The following is a 22,774-nucleotide window of genomic DNA, read 5'->3' on the forward strand; positions in this document are numbered from 1 at the left end:
ACCATACCCACTATACCCCTCTGACTATCGTCTGTAAATCTCTATGGTACTCATGCCCTCTTTTCAAAAGAACCACGTGTAGCAAATTTCATTGCATTATGACCAATAGTTTGTTTTTTATAAGTGGAAATCAGGGACTGAAAGAGAGTAAAAAACCCTGTATTATCTACCTGTGACTGCCACAACAAGCCCAATGTTCAACCAAGGGATGTGGGTCATTTGAAAGTGTAAATCATTGATATGCCCCTCGTATTATGTATTATTTTGTCTTATTCATTGTCGCACCCTGTATATTAACTCAGCACCAGGACAGCTGGCAATTAGATTAACTTATTATAAAAGTACCCAGAAAACCTAGGAAAGTCAAGGAATTTGGTTTTGCAAAATGAGTGGGAACCCTGCTAACGAATACAGACTAAAGTAGATAATGGAAGCCTGAGATGGCTGGTTTGGTGATGATAGCACACTTGTTCTCCAATGAGGCTCTTCATGTGTATCTAATTATAGTTGGTAGCATGATAATCGTATGTGTGCTTGAGACCAGAAACTCTTCTCCCATTTACACACATGGGGAATTCATTGCTGCACATACTTTTACTATATTAAATTAGATGAGTTTAATTTGATTTTAATCTGAGAAATTATATCTGGACACAATAGATGAATAAAAATAGATTTAAAGTTTAAAATCATGATCATGATTCTACTGACCAGTCCTTTTCTTTTGTTACAGAGTGATTCATTTCAAGTATCATTTCATCTTCCACTGCATCGTTATTTTTCTGTCTTCATGTGTCAAGCTATTAAACATCAAGGGCTTGCTTTGAAGGATGTTCTTCCATCTAGGGACCTTCTTCATTTGATGATGATGCATCCACTCCGTGTGCAGGTAAGTGAATATTTAAAATTTAATTTTAATGCTTGTTGACTTGTTAGCTTTTTCTGTATATATCATGACATTCTAATTTTTCAATTTCTGTTCAGTTGTCTTTTTCTATGGTTCAATCCATAAATGCTACGGTATGTTTATGAAGTGTTTTTGTGCAGAGCTATTCAATTTCTAAACTGTGTCCGTGTTAGCCATCCATATCTGGAAATGTGTGGTTTCTAATGTATGGTCCACACACAACAATTTGTATGTTTTGCCTGCATAGTTCCAAAACATTCCAGACAAGATGTTGCAGTTCTGGTGTATCTGCATGTTTCAGTTTTCAGCACAGTTTTATCTACTTTGAAGCATACAATCATTTATTGGAGTCTGCCAGTTGGTCAGTCAAAAACCATATAAGAATAACCCTAATGCTTTATTGGAAACATCGTCCCCAGCCCAAGAACAAAGTGAGTTATTTACTTCGGCTAATTCTCTTCAAGCAAATGTATCAAGACGAATCTTGGCATTGTCTCAGCCTCATCTTGAGTCTTGAAATAAGTAACATAAAGAACATACACAGCATGTCACTGTCTAAACTGAAAACACAAGCACAGTATAAATATAGTTGGTACACTAAGGTAGTAAGATAAACAACTTTTCTTGATAAAGTTTTTCTGTTTGACCCCCTTTTTTATGCTATGAATTTTTGAAACATGGAATTTTCTTCTAAATATATGCAATCTTGTAACACAGATGCACAATTGCCATTAATAGGTTAACTTCGGTTCCTCCCCGATGGCGCAGTGGTAGCATCATCGCCTTGTAGTCAATGGGTCCTGGGCTCGATACCTGGTGGAAGCACGTAGTGGTTCGGATCCCACTTTAAACTGTAGGTCCAGTCCCTACTGTGAATAAGTGGACTTAAAACACCAAATCAAATCAAATCAAATCAAATAGGTTAACTTTGGAACAACTGTAAATAAAATATTATGTGATGTATCTACAAATAATTGGGTAGATATCTACTTGCTATGTCTGCAGAAGTAGACTTTCAGATATCATCGAGAAAATCATGAAAACAATCAATGTCTAGAACAGACCAAAAGTTTCCTCTCCATTTTCTACAGGAGGTCATAAAAAATAATGTCAGACCAGAAATGCCAAAATGAGGGTTTGTGTAGTAAAACATGTTGAAAAGGGGTGTTTTCATTTCCATACACATTTGTTGATGTTATTAAAAAAACATTGTCTTGCCTAATAATAATAAACATAAGAGCTGCCTTCATGTACCACATGAGGATAAATACCCATTGATGGAGCCACATATTTATGATGAATAAAAAAGATCAAGATTTTTGGTACAAAAACTGGGCAATTTTCAGGATCAAAAGCTGTATATAAAATGACGTTTTGGTGTTAAATGGTGACTAAAAGCCTAAATTTGATGTAAAAACTATACTTATTACACGAAAGTAATATTTCACTTCTAATATAACTTCTTATATAGTTCTCAGAGTATTAAGTTTATTCCTGTGGAAAGGAGTCCATGTTTGCTTCTCAAATATTTACAGGAGAATAAATTAATTTTCCGTGAATTGCATAACCTTGCAAGATAATTCAGACCTCAGAAGGTGTCATGTCGGTAAATAAACCCTAAATTTTGTGTTTAAAGAGTTTATTTCGCATTTTGCAGTTCATTTCCATCATTTCATGACAAAATATGGTAGCAAGATGCACCTCACAACAACTTTCAAAAACATGAAAAATTAACATTGTGTTATTTCACATTTCATGTTTTCGTCAAAAACTAAATATGCATGCCCCTACCGATTGATTTTGACCACCACAAGCATGAAAAGCTCTGGTAGAGTTCAATTAACCCCATCAGAAAGTAACATGAATACTTCCAAATATCTGTCAACGTTATACAAAAACAAATTGATCAAGGACAAATTTTGAACACCATAAAAAGTATTTTGCCACTAGTATCGAAAGAAAACTGAACGACAGGTGCAGAAAAGACAGAGGGAAGCATCCATGTGAAAAGACTTGCCTATGCATTCATGGAAAACTGCACAAATATGTATGCTCTTAAGTTCAGTTTTTTTTACTTCATTTTCCATCTTGGTGCAGTAAAAGAAGGTGTAACACCATCTTCCACATGAGGCAAAACAAACATTGGTGAAAACTAAGCATGTGGACGGCCATAAAGAAAGCTGCAGTCATGTTGACAGCTAATATTTTGGGTTTTAGCATGAAAATTTGTAGTCTACAATTTGGCATAAGAGTTGTTGCAAGGCAGTCCATACCTTTATTGTAAAGCACAGACAGTTTGTGTGGGAAAAATTATCTGCACATTGGTCAGTTTTCAGAGTTACCCCTTGCGGTGGGATTACAGTGGTGGTTTACTCACCCTACAACAAGAATTATTTTCTTGTAGTTTACGGTTATTACAAGCATAAGAAAACAGTTTTTCGTTGTGATATTTCAGGAGAACACACGCTCCCTTCATCAGACATTTATTTATAGTTTGACTAAAGATACAGTTATAACAATGGTTAGCAATTTTTTAAACAAAAAGAATCCGTTATATAATGGATGTTGTAAACTACAAGAAAATTATTCTACATACAAGAAAAACTAATGCAAGAAGAATGTTCGAAAGTGATGTTGCCTCGAACATTTAATTGGCCAGTTGTTTGCTTTTGTATTGAATATGCATAAGTTGGCCAATTGAGTTCAAGGAATACATTTTACACCAAGTAAAAGGGGTGCCAAGCAGTTAAAGAAGGATTTCTTGGATTTTTTTTTATTCTAACATGTGGTTTGGTTTGTAAGTAGATAAGAATGTCACAGCAAGGTTTAATTTTAAGATTTAGAAGTATTAATTAGTCAGAAAATGAAGATAACCACAAGATGTAACCCTACCTTGGAAGATAGCAATGTAAATATTAATTATCTGGAGAAAAATCTGTTTAATGATAGTTATACAGAGAATATTGAGTAGTATGGAGTGGTGCAATGCTAGAAATTAAATTTTGTTGAAGCAAACTAAAGGTGAGGTTGTACATGTATTTCTAGAGCCATGTGTATTTCGTGTTTTTCGAAAATGTGAAATGTGAAATAACATGCTGCAATGTTCATGTTTCATGTTTCTGAAAGCTGTGAGGTACATTTTCTACCCTGTATTCACAAAATGATGCGAAATGAACGGCAAAATTCAAAATAGACTCTTAAACATGAAATTTAGAATTTATTTACAGATGCAACACTTTCTGAAATTTGAATTATTCTGTGAATTAAGAAATTCACTGAAAATTGATTAATTCTGCTGTAAATATTTGAGAAGCAAAAATGGACCCCTTTATACAGGAACAAATTTAATACTCTGGTAATTACATAAATGTGCTATTAGAAGGGATATGTTTATTTTGTGTAATAAATGCAGTTTTAAAATCAAATTTACGATTATATTCACAATGTTAAAACTGAAATGTCATTATATATACCACTTTTAATCGGGTTTTTCACTGCTCTAACACTGAAATTTTATTTTATTTTCCGCTTTTGAACCTGAAATTGGCTCTGTTTTTGTACCGAAATTTTGCTTTTTTTATTTACCAAAAATATGTGCCTCTATGTATTTCAGCTAGTGCAGGACCATTAGTCGTTGACACGATGGAGAAGGTGTTGGTCATAAATTGTTTATGGACAACTATTTCTCATTTCCTCCTTTGTTTGACGAACTAGTTACTCTTGGCATTCAGTGCTGCAGCACTGTGAATGCAAGATGACAAATCATATCCTTCTCCTTCACATCAAAGGACTTACTTATCTCTTGTTTTGTGCAAGGGAGTTTGACATTGCCTGCTGGAATGACAAATGTTAAATTTACATATTGACAAGTATGCATCAACCAAAGCCAACATTCAAAGAAGGAAAAAAGATAAACATTTTTCACTTTCTTCTTCTAATTTATAATGCACAACTGGGTTTTATGACACACACACTTGTAGCCTTAATATGTTTTGAACAAAACGAGATATTTGAAATAGTTCTTTTTGACGAACTATGATTTACTTCTGCCCTGAAAATGAGTTATGTTAGCTCTTAAAAGCTTGGAATCCTTTCCACAACTCACCTGGTGTATAGCCAGAGAGAATCTTTTCAACAAAACAAGGTATGATTCGCAACTCTACTATTCATAATTTCCAAGAAAATAATTTTTATTTACAGCAATGTGCAATTGGGTCCAAGTTCCTTTTGTTTAATTGCGATTTCATCATACTTCACACACATTTTTTACAGGATTAGATTTCTATTTTTTGTCTCTTAACTCATACTTCGGAGTTTTAGGATTAATTCTACGTGTTTGCTTGAGAATGGTTTTTCATTTCCGGATACTCCTACATAATATTCTTATTGCCAGCAGCCCTTCGTTTACTTTCGCCTTAGTTATGCACTGCTGCTGCCATCTAGATCATATGTGTGGGGTGTGAGGGGGTTTTCTGCATCGGTCCATTTACCGAGTGGTGAGCTACTTTGTAGTTTCCAATTGGCAAATCATCAGTAGTTAGGTTAGGCAGGTTTTAACATGTTAGCTGCCACGTGAGTTGTATTTAACTCGCACGTCTGTTTACCTTGGGAGCCTTTTGGTGCACCGGCAACTCGCGCTACAATGCTTTAACATACATGTTATGTCAAGAGTGGCCCCGTGGATAAAATTTTGCAGGTGGTTTGTGAAAATCTTATTCAATGATGCTGTTACTATTACAATTAATACAAACAATATAGAAAGCATAGGTTAATAGATGTACATTAACATCATTTATATCTATTTTTGCCTTTACATTTCACTTTAAATCTGACCAGTAAACAAAAAAAAAAAAAACATTTTCACGCATGAACTGTTTTCAAGTTTTTCTGATTGTGCATTTAGCCTTGAATTATTGCTGGCCAGCTCCTTGAACGATATCAATACAAGAGTATATGGCCGAGTCATGTTACAAATAACAAAAGACTCTGTGCTCAGAGAAAAAAACAATGACAATGCTCAGAAAACACAATAACAATACTCAGAAAAAATTATAATGCTTGAAAAAGAAACCAATAAATATGCTGTGATGTGCAACTTAATAATTTATTCTAGCACTGTATGAGTTGCATGTGACACACGTTCATAAAATAATTAAAAATTATAATTTTTCATCAAATCATCAAGAAACCATTTGGGGCCTCCCCCGATGGTGCAGAGGTTGAGTCATTGCCTTGTAATCAAGGGGTCCCAGGTTCGATACCTGGAGGAGGCTCATAGTGGTTCGGATCCCACTTTAAACTGTATGTTCAGTCCAGATTAGCCTTACTGTGCATAAAGTAAACTTAAAACACCAACTTAATCAAGAAACATATTGCTTTCAATGATTTTATTATATTCTTGTGATAAAACATTGTGGCCCCAGGAAATTTTATTTTGTATTGTGGCAGTCGTGTCAATGGAAAATGGATATGTTTGCGTAAATCTTCATTTCACCGATAAATAGGACTTGTCGGAAATACAAACAGAGCTAATTACTTTCAGAAAGGTTCAAGTTTACTTTCACAATAATCTAAATTCTTCTGCGATATTTTTTCTTTATTTTTTGAACTAAAAATGCATTGCTGATAGGAAGCGTGGATGCTTGTGTAAGGTAGTTTTTGTCTTTTTTTCACCAATAAATTGCACTTTTCCGAACTCCAAACAGTGGTAATTACTTTCACGAAGGTTGAAATTTATTTTAACAGCCATTTCCACAATTCTGTGATACTTAGTATTTCCCTATGAAAAAAAATCATTAAACAACAGAACTATTCCCCACAATTGCATTATTTCGCTATGTACAAGAGGTATGATTTGCAGCTGTACCATTCATACTTCGGAAGAAAATATTTTTTATTTACAGCAGAATTTCAAATTTCATGCCGAAAACATGCTGGGAAGGAACACTAATATCAGGGAAATGGGAAGATAAGCGTTAATCTTTAGCAGACTACTGGAAGTTTTAAACGACGTATTTTTCAATTGTGTATAAAAATCGCAGGACAACTATTTATCACAGAGAGTTGAAGTTGGTTTCCTTTGGGGGCGGAGGGAGATGAAACTGTTTTTGTTTGAAGTAAAATTTAGACAACATAAAAAGTGTGTCTTATACACCATGTATACCCTTACCCAAGACACCTTGTGATTACCATTGAAAATGTCTTAAATATGATGTAATGCAGTAGTAGTTGGCAATGGTGACAAATCCTAAGTATTATACGAGGTACATTCAAATGTTCAGGGACTCTGCTCATATTTCCTTACCGTGATATCTTCAAAACACCCATGCGAAACCACCTTCAAAGTAATCACATTGGAGGACCATACACTTTTGCCAATGATGGTAAAGCTGTTTGCAACCTCCCATGATGCCTCTTGAGATGCTGCTTTCACCAAAGTTTCTGATACGATGTCCCTTTAGATAGGTTTTTATATGGGGGAAAAGGTAGAAGTCACAGGGAACTAAGTCCAGTGAATAGGCGAGATCTCCCAGCACAGACATTCCATGTGTGGCCATGAATAAATCGGCACCAAGTATGCACCAGAGGACAGGTGCATTATAATGGAAAAGGTACCATTGTCCACTTTGCCACATCTCAGGCCTCTTATGGTGGATGGACTCTGCAAACGATGTAAAACATTCACATAGAGCTCCTTGTTTACTCTTCTGCCCTCCAGAATGAATTCCAGACTCAAGGAAACCACAAGCATGACTTTTTTTTTGCTTCGATCCTGTTGTATTTTCTTTTTTTTTTTTAAAAAAAACAGTGACTTCCATGTTGAAGAAGCACACTTTGAAGGAATATCCAACAAATTACAATCACTACCCATTTTTTTTTTATTAACTTGCCCAATATCCCCATCTGTTTCTCCTTTTGGTTCTGGGTTGTGACAAGGGACACCAATGTGCTCATGTGATGCATTGTTAAGATCTGCAGTGAAAATGCGCTGGCAGGTAGTCACATAAGTTAGTAATTTCCTAAATTGTTTAATGTCATTACCTCAAACACACTGCTCCACGCGCTTAATGTTTTCCTCTGTCCTTGTTTCACTCACGGGCTGACCAGAGCACTCATTATCAGCAACAGATTCATGGCCCTCTTTAAACTGCCAATGCCACTCTTAACACTTTTGAGGGTGCCCTTGTAGACTCACCAGACACTGTCCATGGTATAGTGCAAGTCTCTGGTATTTTTCCCAAATGCTGACAAAATTTAATGTTAGTACCCTGCTCTTGAAAAATCCATGTTTCTTCACGGTAGCACCACAACTAACAATAGAACAACGTGTGTGCTACCTTGCTGTTCATGGAAGAATTCATTATGATTATGGAGGAGGGGAGGGATGGTAGAATACATTTTAATCAGTTATTTTCCCTGCATGCTTGTTCTTTCATAGTTGCATGCAATCCCCGAATAATGTATTTTACCATGTATATGTTACCTAAACCCAAAGGGATGAGGTAACAGGGAAGTCCACCACTGGTGCATGGCATTCCTCGTACCATCTCTTCCATCGAGAAGAAGTCATTTTAACTTGGCTTCAGATTGGGCACATCCATATTATCCATGGTCATTTACTGCAAGGGCTGAACCCTCCAGTGTGTCATGTATGTAGTTATTTTAAGTGTTCAGCATATATTTATCGAATGTGCATTTTACTTTCCTCAGACAAACTTTTAATCTACCCAACTCTTTATCATCCATGTTAGGATATGATGGCAGTGTTTAAACAAATGTTTTTAGTTTTTTGAGAAGAACTTTCCTCTTACACTGTTTGAAGAAGTTGTTAGTGCCTCCTTACCTTTTTAATGTGTTGTATATGCTGTGTAGCATGGTACTGATCACATCACCTTCAAAATTGCCAAGATTGAGAATGTGTGAGGTCCCATCCCCACACCCCCTAATAAATATACATACCTTCATGGTACTGTGCTATATGATTGGGGAATTTTACCTACCTTACTTTTTACATGCCGTGTGCAGGCCTCTTTACAACTTGCACTTTTAAAATGTAAGGGTTTGAGATAAGTGGATTTTCCTTGTATACTTTGAAGGGTGAAAAATGACCATACCTAAAACTTAACTAGTTCATTCCAAGGAGGCTAAAGTAAAAAAGATGTGAGAACCATGACACTTGCATACTGCTTCGCATGAGTCAGCATTGTTGTATTTACACTAAGGATGACTTTCAAGTCATTTTATGGTTGAACTGATTTTCTGTGACTGTCTGCCCCATTCAGCCTTTAGAAGGGAGAGAGAGAAGACTGGAGCCTCTCTGAGCGGGAACTTTTCAGGCGCACACTTTTCAAACTTGCGCAATTTTAAAAAATCTCGTTTTAAATTGAATTGCCATCTTCTTGAGACACCATGTTTATGGTAGTTTTCCATTGTCTTGACTGATTGCTGAGACAGAGGCTTAATAAATTTGCATTCAAATTTAAACTATTTGAATATTTTTTCCTCTTCCAATAAAAGTAAATTCTATATGAGTTGGCATCCAAAATATTAACTTTTTTTGTGGTTCAAGTTTACCCCAGTATGATTTTTCAACAATTGGTGCAGATACGACAAAAGTAATAATGTTTCAAAACAAAGAAAAAGGAGATATTTTGGGGGAACGTTTATAGAAAAGTGCTCAAAGTGTCCCAACTCTCATTCACTGCAATTTGAGTTTTAATTTTCTTCTTCATGCATTCTAATTATCTTTCATATGAGGAAAAAAGACACTTATTTCAAAATTTGGAGATATGCAGTTTTTTTTTTAAAGAAAAAGACTGATATTTAGCTTTTGTGGAACTTACTACACCAGAAACAAATTAAGATAACAGTTGTAGAAATATATACGATCCAGATTATTAACTTCTTGCACTATTTACAACTTGCATTTATCGGGGGGAGTTGAATATTCAGGACTATTCCAATGCGTATCTCTGCTGCAAAGCTGTGTATCCAGACCAAGACCTTCGATAAGTTACAGTAAACACAGTGTAGAACATTATGTAAAATATGGGATACATTAGATTTGTAATTTCTTTTCTCTATAATTCAAATGCAGAAATAATATTAAATTTAGGAAATTTATCAGTTGAATACAACCAAAAAGCTGAGTCTAAAAGTACTTGGAAATATAGTTTTACAATTCTTGCTTCAGATTATAAGTAGCACAGACATTTCATGTTCATCATTTTATTATAAAAAAGAATTAGCAAGTACACTTCGTGAAGTAACAGTCTCTCAGTACAATCTGAGTACACTTACATGACATAAGTCTTTGACATATTACCAGTATTGATACATTTTCTTATACAATGTAATTTACTAGGAAAAATTGCAGTAAAATAGTGATATACTAAAACAATATAGCTGCAAAATGCTGAAACACAATGATTGCATTTTAAAAGTACTGTTCTTTACTGGAAAACTTAAGACTTGTAACATTAGAAAACTGCATCAGGGATAATGATATATTTAAACATACACAAGCTGAATTCCATTAACTGATGGCCAGAGACATAGGTCTTGAAAGACAATGTAGTTTGGCTTTGGTTACATAACACTACGTTCTGTTTTTAAAAACAAACCAGAATATATCAAGTTCAATTTCACGCACACACATCTTTATGAAAGCTATCATGCCACTGATGGACATGTCTGACTGTTAAAAAAGTAGGTTTCAGCCATTCACTCTCCCAGAAAAGTACATACCTGCGCACACACAAATGCACACTGCAGATCTAACATGCAATTATTCCTTAGGAAAAGAAGCATTTAAGTATGGGGAGAAATCATAAGTGAAAATTTTAAGAGCTACAAATCCTCCATAGCCTCTGGTTCCTTTATGGAACACTCCTGCCCCAGCCAACCATGTTGGGGGACTTGGAACTACAGGTTGAGCATCCAGAAATGGAACTGTTGTTTGAGCCACATCTTTATCCATATCTGAGTGGGTAAATTGTATAAACTGATCAGTCTTTGAATCTGGGAAATTTGATGCGGCCGATTTTGTTGGGATATCAGGCGATGACATAAACACTTGTGTTCTTGGATGTGAAATAGCTGCATCTGTGTTATCATTTCCAATCCATACGCTTCCACCTGGATTAAGTGCACCTGTTGTGTAGTTAATTGGAGTTGCCAATATTTCAGGATTAATGTGAGTACCTAATCGTCTGAAGCGAATTCCTGTCAATACATGACCGTTGGGTACAAAGAGATCATCAAGATCTAAAGAACGTTGTTCCCACGTCATTGTATGGTAATCTTCTCCATTGTACACTCCTGTATCCGTGGTGTGATAATTGTCAACAGGTTTCCAGCCGATTGTTGTCTTGTTGACGGTTCCATAAGGCAGAGCTTCAGCTTGCTGAACTTGTATGTGAATGATTTTATTAACCTTCACAAATCGTATACCAGTTACAATTTTGTTGTCATCAAAATTCGCCGTCACTTCTCTCAAGTTGAAGTAGCGATCCGATGTGGTACCCTTGTCGTCACAGATGCAAAAGCAGTACGAACAGTGCCAGAATAACCATCTCCACCAACTGTCCACTTTTGTGGATCCGCGAGTGCATGTACCCTTGTTTCCCAAAATACGGCCATTTTCATACTCTATCCAGTCATATCGACGTGTTGAAGATGGTGACTGACAAATCCAGGAGTCTGAATCGATGTATTTACAATTAAATAATCTACCATTGCAAGGTTTTTGCTTTGAACAATATAAGCTGTGGTAACAACCATGAACCTTAGCATATGTGTAGTAGGCACAATTTTCCCGGCATGTGTTTTCATTATTCAAATCAACCTCATTCTGCACATGTCCTTGGAGAAGTTCTGTTAGTTGCACAAAAGTTTCATTTTCCATGTGTCCTTGTGGATCGCATTTCCATAATGCCTTGTTTGCTTGTTGTAGGGCATATCTGGCTGCCTGTGCTTTTTCTTTTGTTTGGGCCTCAATTTTCTCCTTCAAAAGATTTGCTTCGAGGGTGAAGTTTCCTGTAAACAAGAGAGTAATGTAATAGTATGGTTCATACATTATTGTGAGATACCTAAATATTTTATCAATTTTGGGGTTAGGAAGTGTGACTAACCAGCTAATCAGTAATAATTTGTAATACTACCAAGAAGTGATTTTTTTCTGCATTGTGACTTTCTTTAGATGATTTGAAAAATGGGTCTTGTGATGTCAGTAATTTGATTTTAAATTAATAACATACAATGCCACCATGTTATTGCTTTCATTATTGCAATTATCTAAAATAGACAGAAAAGCGATATCAAATAATCAAATCAATAAATAAGAAATTTCATTGTTTCAAATTTTTTGCCGAGCTCCATGGCAGAGTGATTTTCTCAGCATGCTACAATGCCAGGGGTCTCAGGTTTGAATCCCAGCCAGGACGTGGGTGTTCTTTGTGAGAGTCCCTTCATCAAATCATCGGTCATCTTCATCATTGCAATTATCCAAAAGTGTCAGAAAAGTGATGTTATCCAAAAGTGTCAGAAAAGTGATGCTAAATAACAAATATCAATCACGTCATATTTCGAATTTCGTGGATTCATCATCTATATGCATGGCATCCGGAGGAAGGGGGGGGGGGAATGGTCACACCAAATTAAAATTATATATTTCACTCATAATTTCATTTTAGTAACCATAATTTGTCAGTTATAAGGCCATCGCAGGAGGGAAAGCAATACTGTTATGGGGAAAATATGCCTCCTTTGCCCCTCTCCTTTTGAAAAAAAAATGTTGCTTGGCCCTCCCTGGAAACAATGATGTGGACATCCATGTCAGTATGCTACTTTTCTCCTTGTGTGTAAATAGTAAATATACTTCAATTATAAAACAAAAATAGGATAATCTTGCAAATTTAGATTTTACAAGAATACTTTTGATCTTTGCAGTGAATGGAATAAATTATAAACTTAAGGTATAGGTAGGAAATATGCTGGAGCGTTGAGAGTTGCATATCAAAAGGTTTTTTTTTGGCGTGGCATAATATTCAAAGCATTTTTCAGTGTTTTCAGGTTAGCAACTAAAGTAGATGCAATGAACTCGTGTACAGATGTACTTTCATTGAAGTTTGACTTAGCGTAGCAACAGGAAAATAGGGAATTTACGGTTTGAAAGAAACTAAATGGTGCAGTGGCGTGTGGTGACATTTAGACTAGGGTATGCAACAGCGGCAAACAGAAGGGGGTTATGGGTGCCAGACCCCCCCCCCCTCACTTTGGGCCATCAGAAAATTACTGTTATTCAGAAAATTACTTCTTTCCACAATTTATAATGGGAAAATTCTCATTTTTGTATCATTATTCAAATATACAGAGGTAAAATATATGTATGATATTTCATATTTGCAAATATATTCTGATAGTATGTATGCAGAGTCCAACAATTCAACTTCAATTAATTCCTTCATGCAGCACTATGAACATTGTGACAGTTCGTTCCCGTTCAATCATTTTTCGTGCTTTTAAATAGCATGTGATAAATTTCAGTATCGTCTACTATTTAACAAAACCTTTCTCAGAGGAAACCAGCGAACAAGGCCAACAATAAAGTTTCACGGTTTTTCTACTGTCAGCCACTCTGCAGAGTTTTTTGTTTTGAAAATGCCTAATATGCTGCTTACCATCCTTGCACTTTTTCGTAAATGCCAAAAATCACCTCCAGAATGTCATCAATAACTCCCCCCCCCCATTCTATCACTTCACTGCACTGACAAACAATAGAGATCCTGCAATGCAAATAATATGAACGAAAGACTCACTGCAAATTTAACACGGCAGAAGAAAACAAAAGTCAAACTCCCATGGCTATCCCCAACGCACGTTCTTGTGGACGAATGAACCGGAGTTGCCAGTCCAGGAACCATTTTGTACAAGGGAGATAATTAAGCACACGTGGAAAATACGTCAGCACACTTGAAAAGCTAAAATAAATTATGTTAATCACAATATAACATCCAATTACATCTGGGGAGAGGGAGGGGGGGGGCTCATTCGAATCCCATTGCAAGCATTGTGTTTACTTATGTTTTTTTTTCCTTTTTATTCATTCATATCATTTGGTCAGCAGTCAACACCCATCCTCATCAACCCAATGGCTGAAATACAACTTTAAACTGTAGGTCCAGTCCCAATCAGCCTATCTCTGCATAAAGTGCAACTTAACACAACAACTCAATGAAATAAAATGTTGATCTCGAAAGGAGATAAACAGATATTCTCGACTTTGAGAATTGAGTGAAACTTGCAAATTGTTCACATATTTTCCCTTAGACATAGTGACGATGCCAAAGGAGGGGTCACGCAAGACACAATCCTCAGTTGGTCAGTCCATTCTCCTTCTCACCTTCCTATATGAAAAAAACAACTTGCTAGTGTAACTTTAACCTCATATAAATATTTTATATCTGATAGTTTACGTGTATATTAACCACCACGATATATTCTTGCCCACCTCTCCGATTCCTGTATTTGCAATATTTTTTTATAATGTATATATTTATTGCAACTCAATACAGTGATCTATCTACGTGTGACTTGCTAAATGACAGTAAGCTAAACATTCCAGAAAAAAATATATGTTGACTACTGCAAACGCTGTCGAAATTTTGGGTACCCAGGATGCTTAGAACAGGGAAAGAAGCGAGGGAGGGGCTGAGCGTGGGCAGATCCAAACATGTGGTCGGGATTGATCTGAGCCAATGGGGTTTGCCTTCCGAATTTCTAGGGTACGAAACAGAATCAACAGCGTTTGTGGCGGAAATGTGTAGAAACGTGGATCGGGTGGGTGCGAACAGGCCCGAAGCCATAATTGGATGTTTTGGGACTGCCTTCAGGAAGGCCAGGCAGGCTACACGAGATAGGCAGCAGCGTGCTCATGCGGAAATTTTTGCAGTGGAAATGCTTTCGGAGCGATAATTATTGAATTTTCATGTTCGGGGAAGACTAAAAAAATGTTTATTTTTTCTTACTGTGTTGTGGGTACGCTGCTGAAATTGTGGCACAATTTCAATTTCTATGAAGTAGTCCCCCTGTACCCTCATGATGATAGGTTAGCTCAGAAATTGTTGAGGCTCCACTGGGAATCCAATCTGGGATCCCTTGCTACCAGAGGCAAGTGTTTTAAAGAATTTGAGTTTAGGGGAGCTCTTTAAGTAAAGACTATGGTAGAAAGTGAATAGAACTTTACAAAATTATATTTTATTCATCTCTCTTATTACATTCTAAGCTTCTATTTACCTTTGTTGTACAGCCTAAGGAGCATCCATGAAAATTGCATCATAGCATAGCCTTTTAAGTCGGCGAGGGCTACCAGGTTGTATAAATTATACAGCAGTTGGTTTGGTGACTGGTTTAGGTTGCATTGGTTTATTCCAGAATCCTGTAAAGACAATAACAATATTTTTTTTGACTCAATGCATAAAGGAACAATTGCACAATTTAAAGCATTTTAGCTGTTTAAAGATAAATCTGTTGTTTGGAAAAACCTTTGAATTAATAATAATTAAGGCCGACCTCAGTGGTGGAGTGGTTAGTACTGCATGCTATGGCACCAAGGATCCCAGGTTCAAACCCTGGCCTGGCATTCTTTGTGAGTTCCCCCATCATAAATTTCATCCTCTTTATCACGATAGGCGAAAGGTGGTAGAAAAGTGATAGTAAATAACAAAAATCAACTGTTAAATAGTATTAGGGGAACACCGAAACATTAGAAATCACATAAGTGTGATGTCTTTTTGGTATTTTATGAGTTGATTAAAGTAGGGATGGTATGATTGGTCTCCCAGAACATCTATGTAACAAATCGACATTTCATATGTTTAAATATCAGAAATAGGCAAAAAAAAAAGAAGACCATATCGTGGATGGAGTGATCAATTTTTGTAGTCACAGAACGAGCTTTTGTTATCCAGATCTGCAAGAGGAAGAAGAAATGTCAACTGTAGACATCTAAAATTAAGTGATTACCAATCTCTGAGACTTCTACAACTAATAAAATACGATCAATTGACCCCCCAAGGCCAATAGCACAATCCCCCCCCCCAAATCATGGCATGCGTCCCCCCAAATTATATTATTCGTGGACTCAAACCATATAGTAATCCCCAGAAAGTGAAGCCCAGGGTGATAATATAATATGGTTTCTCTTTCAACCCCCCCCCCCAATCAGTTTTCTTGGGGTAAATACAATTATTTTAGTAACCCATAACAATAATTACATGGATTTTATCTTCAGTGCAAATTTAACTTGTTAAGGTAAAATTTTCCTGTGACAAGAAGTTAGAAATGCAGATTCGATATATTTTTGTTCCAAATGATGCACCTGCTTTAAATTAAGCAGTATACCAACACTAAGCATTATATTTGACATTATATTATATAAGTGATGTTATTAATGAATATCGAGAATATCGATTGTGTCTTGTAATGCACCTATAGTATAAAACTTCACATTCACGTCAGTAAAATACCAAACAAACACGTATTCTAGAAAAACATCATTGCGAGCAAGAAAATTTTCACATCCATATCTCTGCAGGCTTTCAAGAATATTAATTTAATGGGGTGTCAACTTTTTCTTAGGATTTCGAGATAATTAGTCTTTTCCAGCTTATCTTATGGCACGTTCGGGGTTGAAACATCGCTAAATACAGTCTCCAAAATTCGAACTCTCTCCACTAAAGAAATCCCTTGACAACCTAAGATTTAACACTTTATCAAAAGCTTCCTATCTCCCCCTTTAAATTTAATACTCAATCCCTCAACATAATTTCGAAGTCAATATTGAAGAGTGGATAATTCCTCCTCCAAAAAATTAAATCTCTGTCTCCACACAAGAATTTCTGCAACAGTCCAAGACAATAGTAATACACAAGAATTGGATACCACCCTCAATATAAATGCTCAATTGCCCTCTAACTAAAATACCCGCCATAATCTAAGACCTAGAGTTGGATACTGTCCCCCAACGTTTTATTCAGAACTCCCCCCCCCCCAGAACCCACGTGTAAAATAAGGCCTAATATTTTGGAGGTTGATATTTCTCCCACCCCCTCCCTTCGATAATACCCTTAAACACTTTTTCTTCATCTAATGGATTAAATATGGTGCATTTAAGGTGTAAAATTTTTACATATTTTGGAAAAATATATAAATGTTGAATTTTATATTATTTGAAGGGAAAAATCCCCCTGTGAGCACCCCTGCGATCAATGAATTTGTGGACGACAGATATAAAGAAGTCATTCACCGCCATGAAATTGCTAATCAGCTTCTGTACAATGCTACATTTAAAAGTGTTATATATTTGAACAGTGAACTATTTGTCAATTTTTCTTCTCCCTTTTCTGTGCGATTTCTTGAGGACATCAACGTTTTATCAGAAACTGTCTCAAGTCTGGCGTTATCAGCTTGGTGGAGACAAAAACAGTGACCGAGACTGGCATGCTTTTGTTTTTCAAGTAACTCTTAACGTTGATTTTAATTTCTTGCACCCCTCCCCACAGATACAACATTGCATATTGTGCTTTACCTTTATTTTTTGCCCCACTTGAGTAAATATTCCTCCGTCTTCCGAAACTGCCAGCTCGTGAATTCGCTTCAGTGCTGTGTCAGTGTTTACGGTAGAGTCGGTCAGAATCGTCTCCGCGAGATCGGAGAGAGTGCGGGAGTTGACGTCTGCTTGTTGCTGATATCGCCGGAGCCACTGGAACAAGCCATCCACAGTTCTCATTTCCTTTTCCATAACGGCCCATGACCACAGCTCTTCCAACAGGATTTTTTCCGGAACTGCCGCCCTCGTCCCCACGTCCAATTTCTCGCTCACGTCCGCAAGGCCCCTCAGAATTTCCTTATCAGCAGAATCTTTCACCAGTTCGTGCCATCGAGCGTCTTCTATGTCGTCCCACAGGTCGGCAACAACCTCCCAAAGTTTCAGTCTGAGAGCATTCACGTCGGCACAGTTACCACTTCCGATAGTTGCTAACGTAGCAAGCAAGAACAGGACGAGAGCCCCCATAGCGTACCCGCGTACAGAGAACTCGGGACCAAGGGTTACGCTCCGATCAGCCAGCTACTAAACTAAACTAACTCATTTTCACTGCATGACGTACATGCCCTCGTTCTACTGCGCATGCCTCGGCGCTTTTCCATTGGTGATGGTTCCCGGCTGTGTTTACCAAGGTCGGAAGACCTCGGGAGAAAGGTCACTCCGCCACAGCTGACTTGCGAACGGAATGTGGGAACTTACGTGTTAGCGCTTTCCAAAACAACCACCGTTTCGGCGCTTGCGAAATTGTGTTTCTGTAGATACAACAGTGACTCGCCATGATAACATAGTTCCACTGTGTGCAGTTCAATTTGATTTTGACGTTTATTTAGATTATTTAATTGTTCATACTGTCGTTTAAGCATGCCTGCAAGCAGTGGCGGCGATTGGGTTCCAAAAAGGGGGGGGGCAAAGAGCCAAACCTGGGGGAGCAAAGACAGCATATTTTCCTTTGTAGATAAGGTTTAGCATAGCGCGGAGGCAAAAGTGGCGAAAAGTCGGCGGACACCTAATCGACGCCTGCCAGGTGACTAGGTATATCTTGAGCGCTCAGCTGTTCGATTTTTTTCCTATTTCATCAGTTTATCATAGCCGTGTGGCGCAAATTTACCCAATACAAATGCACTCCACGCTGCCACAATACACAGTTCAAAAAGGAAAGGTTTTTCTTATTTCTGATGACAAACTCGCATAGTTTGTTTGGTTTTTAAAAACAAAAGCGGTCTTCCTGATGGCGTAGTGGTAACGTCGTTACCTTGTAACAAGGGGTACCAGGTTTGATGCCCGTTGGAGGCCTATAGTTGTTCGGATTCCACTTTAAATTGTAGATCGAGTCCCGATTAGCCCATCCGTGCATAAAGTGTACTTAAAACAAAGCTCTCTCACAAAAAAAGCAGATCAAATTTTTGAAATGGCGTATTCAAATTGGGACATTAGGACGTCAACTTGGCACGTGAATAACCAAACCGCAACTTGCTAGTAGTTTGTAGAAATAACTGAAAAATGTATTGTATTAATTTTATTACACCGTATTGAAAAATGTAGCTTATTTTCATTTTCAAACCTCTGGTGTAACTAACGAATTTGTATTAACACTGACACAAAACCTTTCTCAGATCATGTATTGTAGTTTTGTCGACGAATTGTCTGTTCCCAAAAAAATATGTGCCCACAAACATTTTGAGCAAACAAACCATAGGCATTTTTTTCTTTATTGTTTGTATGTGATAAATTTCGTTCGTTCAACAGAAAAATTATTTTGAAACTGAATTTCGCTGTCATGTTTTTTTTTCCTCATTGGGGTGCCGAAAGAGATTGGTGCTGAAAGTTGCATCCTCCTTCACCAGAGTCGATGTTGTGTAGGTACGAACTTACAAGTAAAGCTACCGACAAGGAAAGAAAGCAGTATCATACCATATTACGAAATTCTTGGAGGACGCAAGAGGAAAAAAGAAAGTGATATAAAATAACCGAAATAGAAATAATATCTTGGATATGCTACAGAACTTCTCATGTTTTGCACATCGCGCTGCGAGGCCAAGGGTCCCGGGTTCGAATCCCGCTCGGGCTTGGTTATTTGATAATGCCCATTCATCAATTTCATCACTCACCCCCATCTTCGCAAATTAGCCAAGAGGCACAAAAACGCGAAGTAAAATAAACTAAATCAATAACAATTATCTCATGTTTTCCATTGCCACCTAAGGAGTATCTTAGCGTTTTGATTTTCCTGTAGCTGAATATGCACGGAGCATTTTTTAAATGGGAGGTAGTAGCTCACAAATATACACCCTTGTTATATCACCGTTCTACAGCATGATACGGAAATCTTTTGGTACATCTTATGAGATTCCCAAACATAGGAGGGGACCTTGGAGATTTGAGTTACAGCATGGCATCGTGGTGGGTTTCGGCAATATTTAAGTAGACATTCCAATTTTATTCCATACGTTTGGAGTCATTGCTGTTGTTCATGCATCAAATATGCCCTTTTAGGAGTGCATGACAGTTCCAGGAAATAGATTACAATAGAGTGAAAGCACAGACATCCCGAGTTATACAAATAGTGCGGAAAATCATGACGCCAAAGATACCACAAAAATGAGTCATATTATGCACGTACTTCTCGTTCACGCTTTATGGAAATTATTATAATTTCGGAAATATTTAGAGTTTTTTACAAAGCAAATAATAAAATGCGAAGCTTTTATTCCGATTATGGTCGCTTTGATAAATCTCGGAATTCGTGGATGAAATGGACCAGCTTTTCAACTACATGATATAGGGACCGATGACGTATTATTAAATGGTGGACGATGTGTCTTATTGCACATTTATTGCCATGGGATCAATTCCTCTAGGGATATCCCCAATGGTGTAGTGGTAAACAAGGGGTCGCGGGTTCGATACCCGGTGGAGGCACATACTGGTTCGGATCTCACTTTAAACTGTAGATTCAGTCCCGATTAGCCTTACTGTCAAGAAGTGGACGTCAAGTAAAAACTCAAACTCAATTTCCCTAGTGGAACTTCAGGTAAAAATAACCTCATCGCTTAACTGTTTTGAATGGCTTTATGGCTTTTTACAGATGTGTTGGTAGTCTGAAGGACTTATTATGTATATATGGTTCACAAACGTGCCCTGAAGATATGTTATCAAGCTCACTCTTTCCGAAAGGAAAATTCGTTGTAAATTTTGATCGCTACCTCATTTTGAGAACTAATCGCATTCACTTTCTTCGTAAATGTGAAGAAACATGTACGGACGTTTTATATTATAATTTATGTGAAGATACCTCCAAATGCAAGATGCAGTTATATGGACTAATTTAGGGGATTGGTGTAATATGAAATGAAAGAACAACGCAACACAGTAGCACTTTTGAGGCACAACCTGCCATGCAACTTTTCTTTGTGACCCATCGCCACTGTTATTCGGCTCGATCGAAGCCCACTATTTATTTTCAAGAAGCTTCCAATGGTGGTTCTGATGCTGGTATAACACCTAAATTTTGGAACTCGCAACGCCGATCGAACTTTGGGGCACTCGCTAGCCATTCGGCTGTCCCGGAGCCCGTGTAACACGGAAACATCAAGTAAACGGGAAATATTTCAGAGTAAATACGTATTTCGGCAAATCTTTAAATACTGATAGAACGTAAGCAGAAAATATGGTGGGAAAAAGTTAGCGAAGTGGAACACAGCAGGAGTCTTAAACAGAAAGGGGAAAGCCTGAGAACATTCACGATGGTATAATTAAATTAGCGTGCAAACCAGATCAAATTAATATTAGATAGAAAATAATTCAACTAACGAAGGAAACTTTCCAAACCATTATATGTGAAGTTTGTGTAACGAATGCTGAACAACAGGAAAACAAACTATGAATTTTATAATATTTAATTTCTAAGTAAAGCCTTTATTTTTTATATTTTTCCAGAGTAACAAGTTCGATTTTTTAAGGCCAGTTAGATACAAAGATAGGAAATAGCCGATGGGGAAATGTGTGTTTGAATTGGTGGGTGGAATATGGATTTTTTTTTCATAGAAATGCATGTGGAGGATCACTGAATATTTTTGTAGACCTACATGCTTACCCTGTAGAAGTGGAAACTTCTCATAAAGTTAAAAACAAAAGAATGTCCAGAAATTTGCTTTCGCTTGTCTTGCGTCGTAAGTATACAGACGGAAGAGAAGAGTTGTCTAAATGTTTTATTATTAGAATCCATGGCAAAGTAACCGCATCATTTTTTTTTGGTCACGTGAAGAATGTCTGTCCAGCTCGCCTCGCCTCGGCCGTAGTAGATAGGTGGATGGATGCCTTATCAATTCAAGGTCGTATTTATTTTTTAAGAGGTACTGGGCCAGTTGAACGCTACGAGAAAGAAGTAGGGCTGTCACAACTATGTATCGTTCAACTAGGAAACACCAAGGAAGAAATTTCATTCTACCCATTAAAATTAATGGATCATAATATTGAATAGCTAAACACGTTCGAGTTGGTTTTGCCCCAAGCCCTGTGCCTTATCCTTCTTCAGTGGATAAGGGGCGGACACCTCCAGCATTTGTACTCTCTCCAACGGACAAGAAAAACACGGTACTAGAATGAACTTTTATCGGCATTTTACATGTGATATTTAGAATACAATTAATGCCACTATCCTCGTAAAATATTCTTGCCCTGATTGTTTTTTTATTTATCTGACGACGTTACTGTCCTGTTTGCTCATGTTTGTTTTTCCCGTACCTGAATCTCACTAGCTTAAATAAGAAAATACCCAGGGTGTAATTGTGTTCATTTATCTTGTGATCACCGAGCATCTAGTTAATCCGGTCTCCGCCTCCCAATTTCCTGTGTACTGGGTGAATCATGCAGACAGACGAAAGTCCAAGCGATCCTCTTTTGCGGAATGATTCCGGACGATCGTTAACGTCATTGCTATTGTTTCAGAACCCAAATACTTACATAACTGGCACATGCAATTTTCAAGGTTATAGCTTGCCCTTTGTGTGTGTGTGTGTTTTTTTAACGCCCGTTATATTTATGGTTGCGTAACGGTACAGGCATGGAATTTCCAACCGAGGCACATGGGGAATGAATTCACTTGTGTTCCTTACAATACATACTTAAGTTGTAATTAATATAGCACCACAGAGAGGTGTAATCTGATATGTAACGTTGCTTCAATCTTATCGAAACTTCCATAATAGTGGGCGAATGCCGACATTTTTATTTGGGGGGTGAACTTGAAACAAACATTCTGA

General features: G+C 37.2%; 2 protein-coding genes across 4 annotated transcripts in view; one reads left to right on the forward strand and one right to left on the reverse strand.

Moving 5' to 3' along the window:
- Positions 1 to 22,774, forward strand: part of Ubr3 (Ubr3 ubiquitin ligase) — a 161,869-nt gene that overhangs the window by 51,208 nt on the left and 87,887 nt on the right. For both annotated transcript variants that reach the window (XM_083120461.1, XM_083120462.1), the window contains exon 10: positions 734 to 889. In XM_083120461.1, coding sequence (XP_082976587.1) covers positions 734 to 889 — 156 coding nt within the window. The remainder of the gene's footprint in view (positions 1 to 733; positions 890 to 22,774) is intronic.
- LOC145986442 (uncharacterized) overlaps positions 10,120 to 22,774 on the reverse strand; it is a 30,673-nt gene continuing 18,018 nt past the window's right edge. Inside the window, exons 1-3 of one of the 2 annotated variants that reach the window (XM_083120460.1) lie at positions 17,496 to 18,060; positions 15,203 to 15,344; positions 10,120 to 11,944 (exon numbers count right to left, since the gene is read on the reverse strand). In XM_083120460.1, coding sequence (XP_082976586.1) covers positions 10,695 to 11,944; positions 15,203 to 15,344; positions 17,496 to 17,981 — 1,878 coding nt within the window. In that variant the 5' untranslated portion in view covers positions 17,982 to 18,060 and the 3' untranslated portion in view covers positions 10,120 to 10,694. Of the gene's footprint in view, positions 11,945 to 15,202; positions 15,345 to 17,495; positions 18,061 to 22,774 lie in introns of those variants that run through there. The other variant, XM_083120459.1, reaches the window with a different exon arrangement.

Source organism: Lepisma saccharinum, chromosome 4, assembly GCF_977018435.1.
Source record: "Lepisma saccharinum chromosome 4, izLepSacc3.1, whole genome shotgun sequence".
NCBI lineage: Eukaryota > Metazoa > Arthropoda > Insecta > Zygentoma > Lepismatidae > Lepisma > Lepisma saccharinum.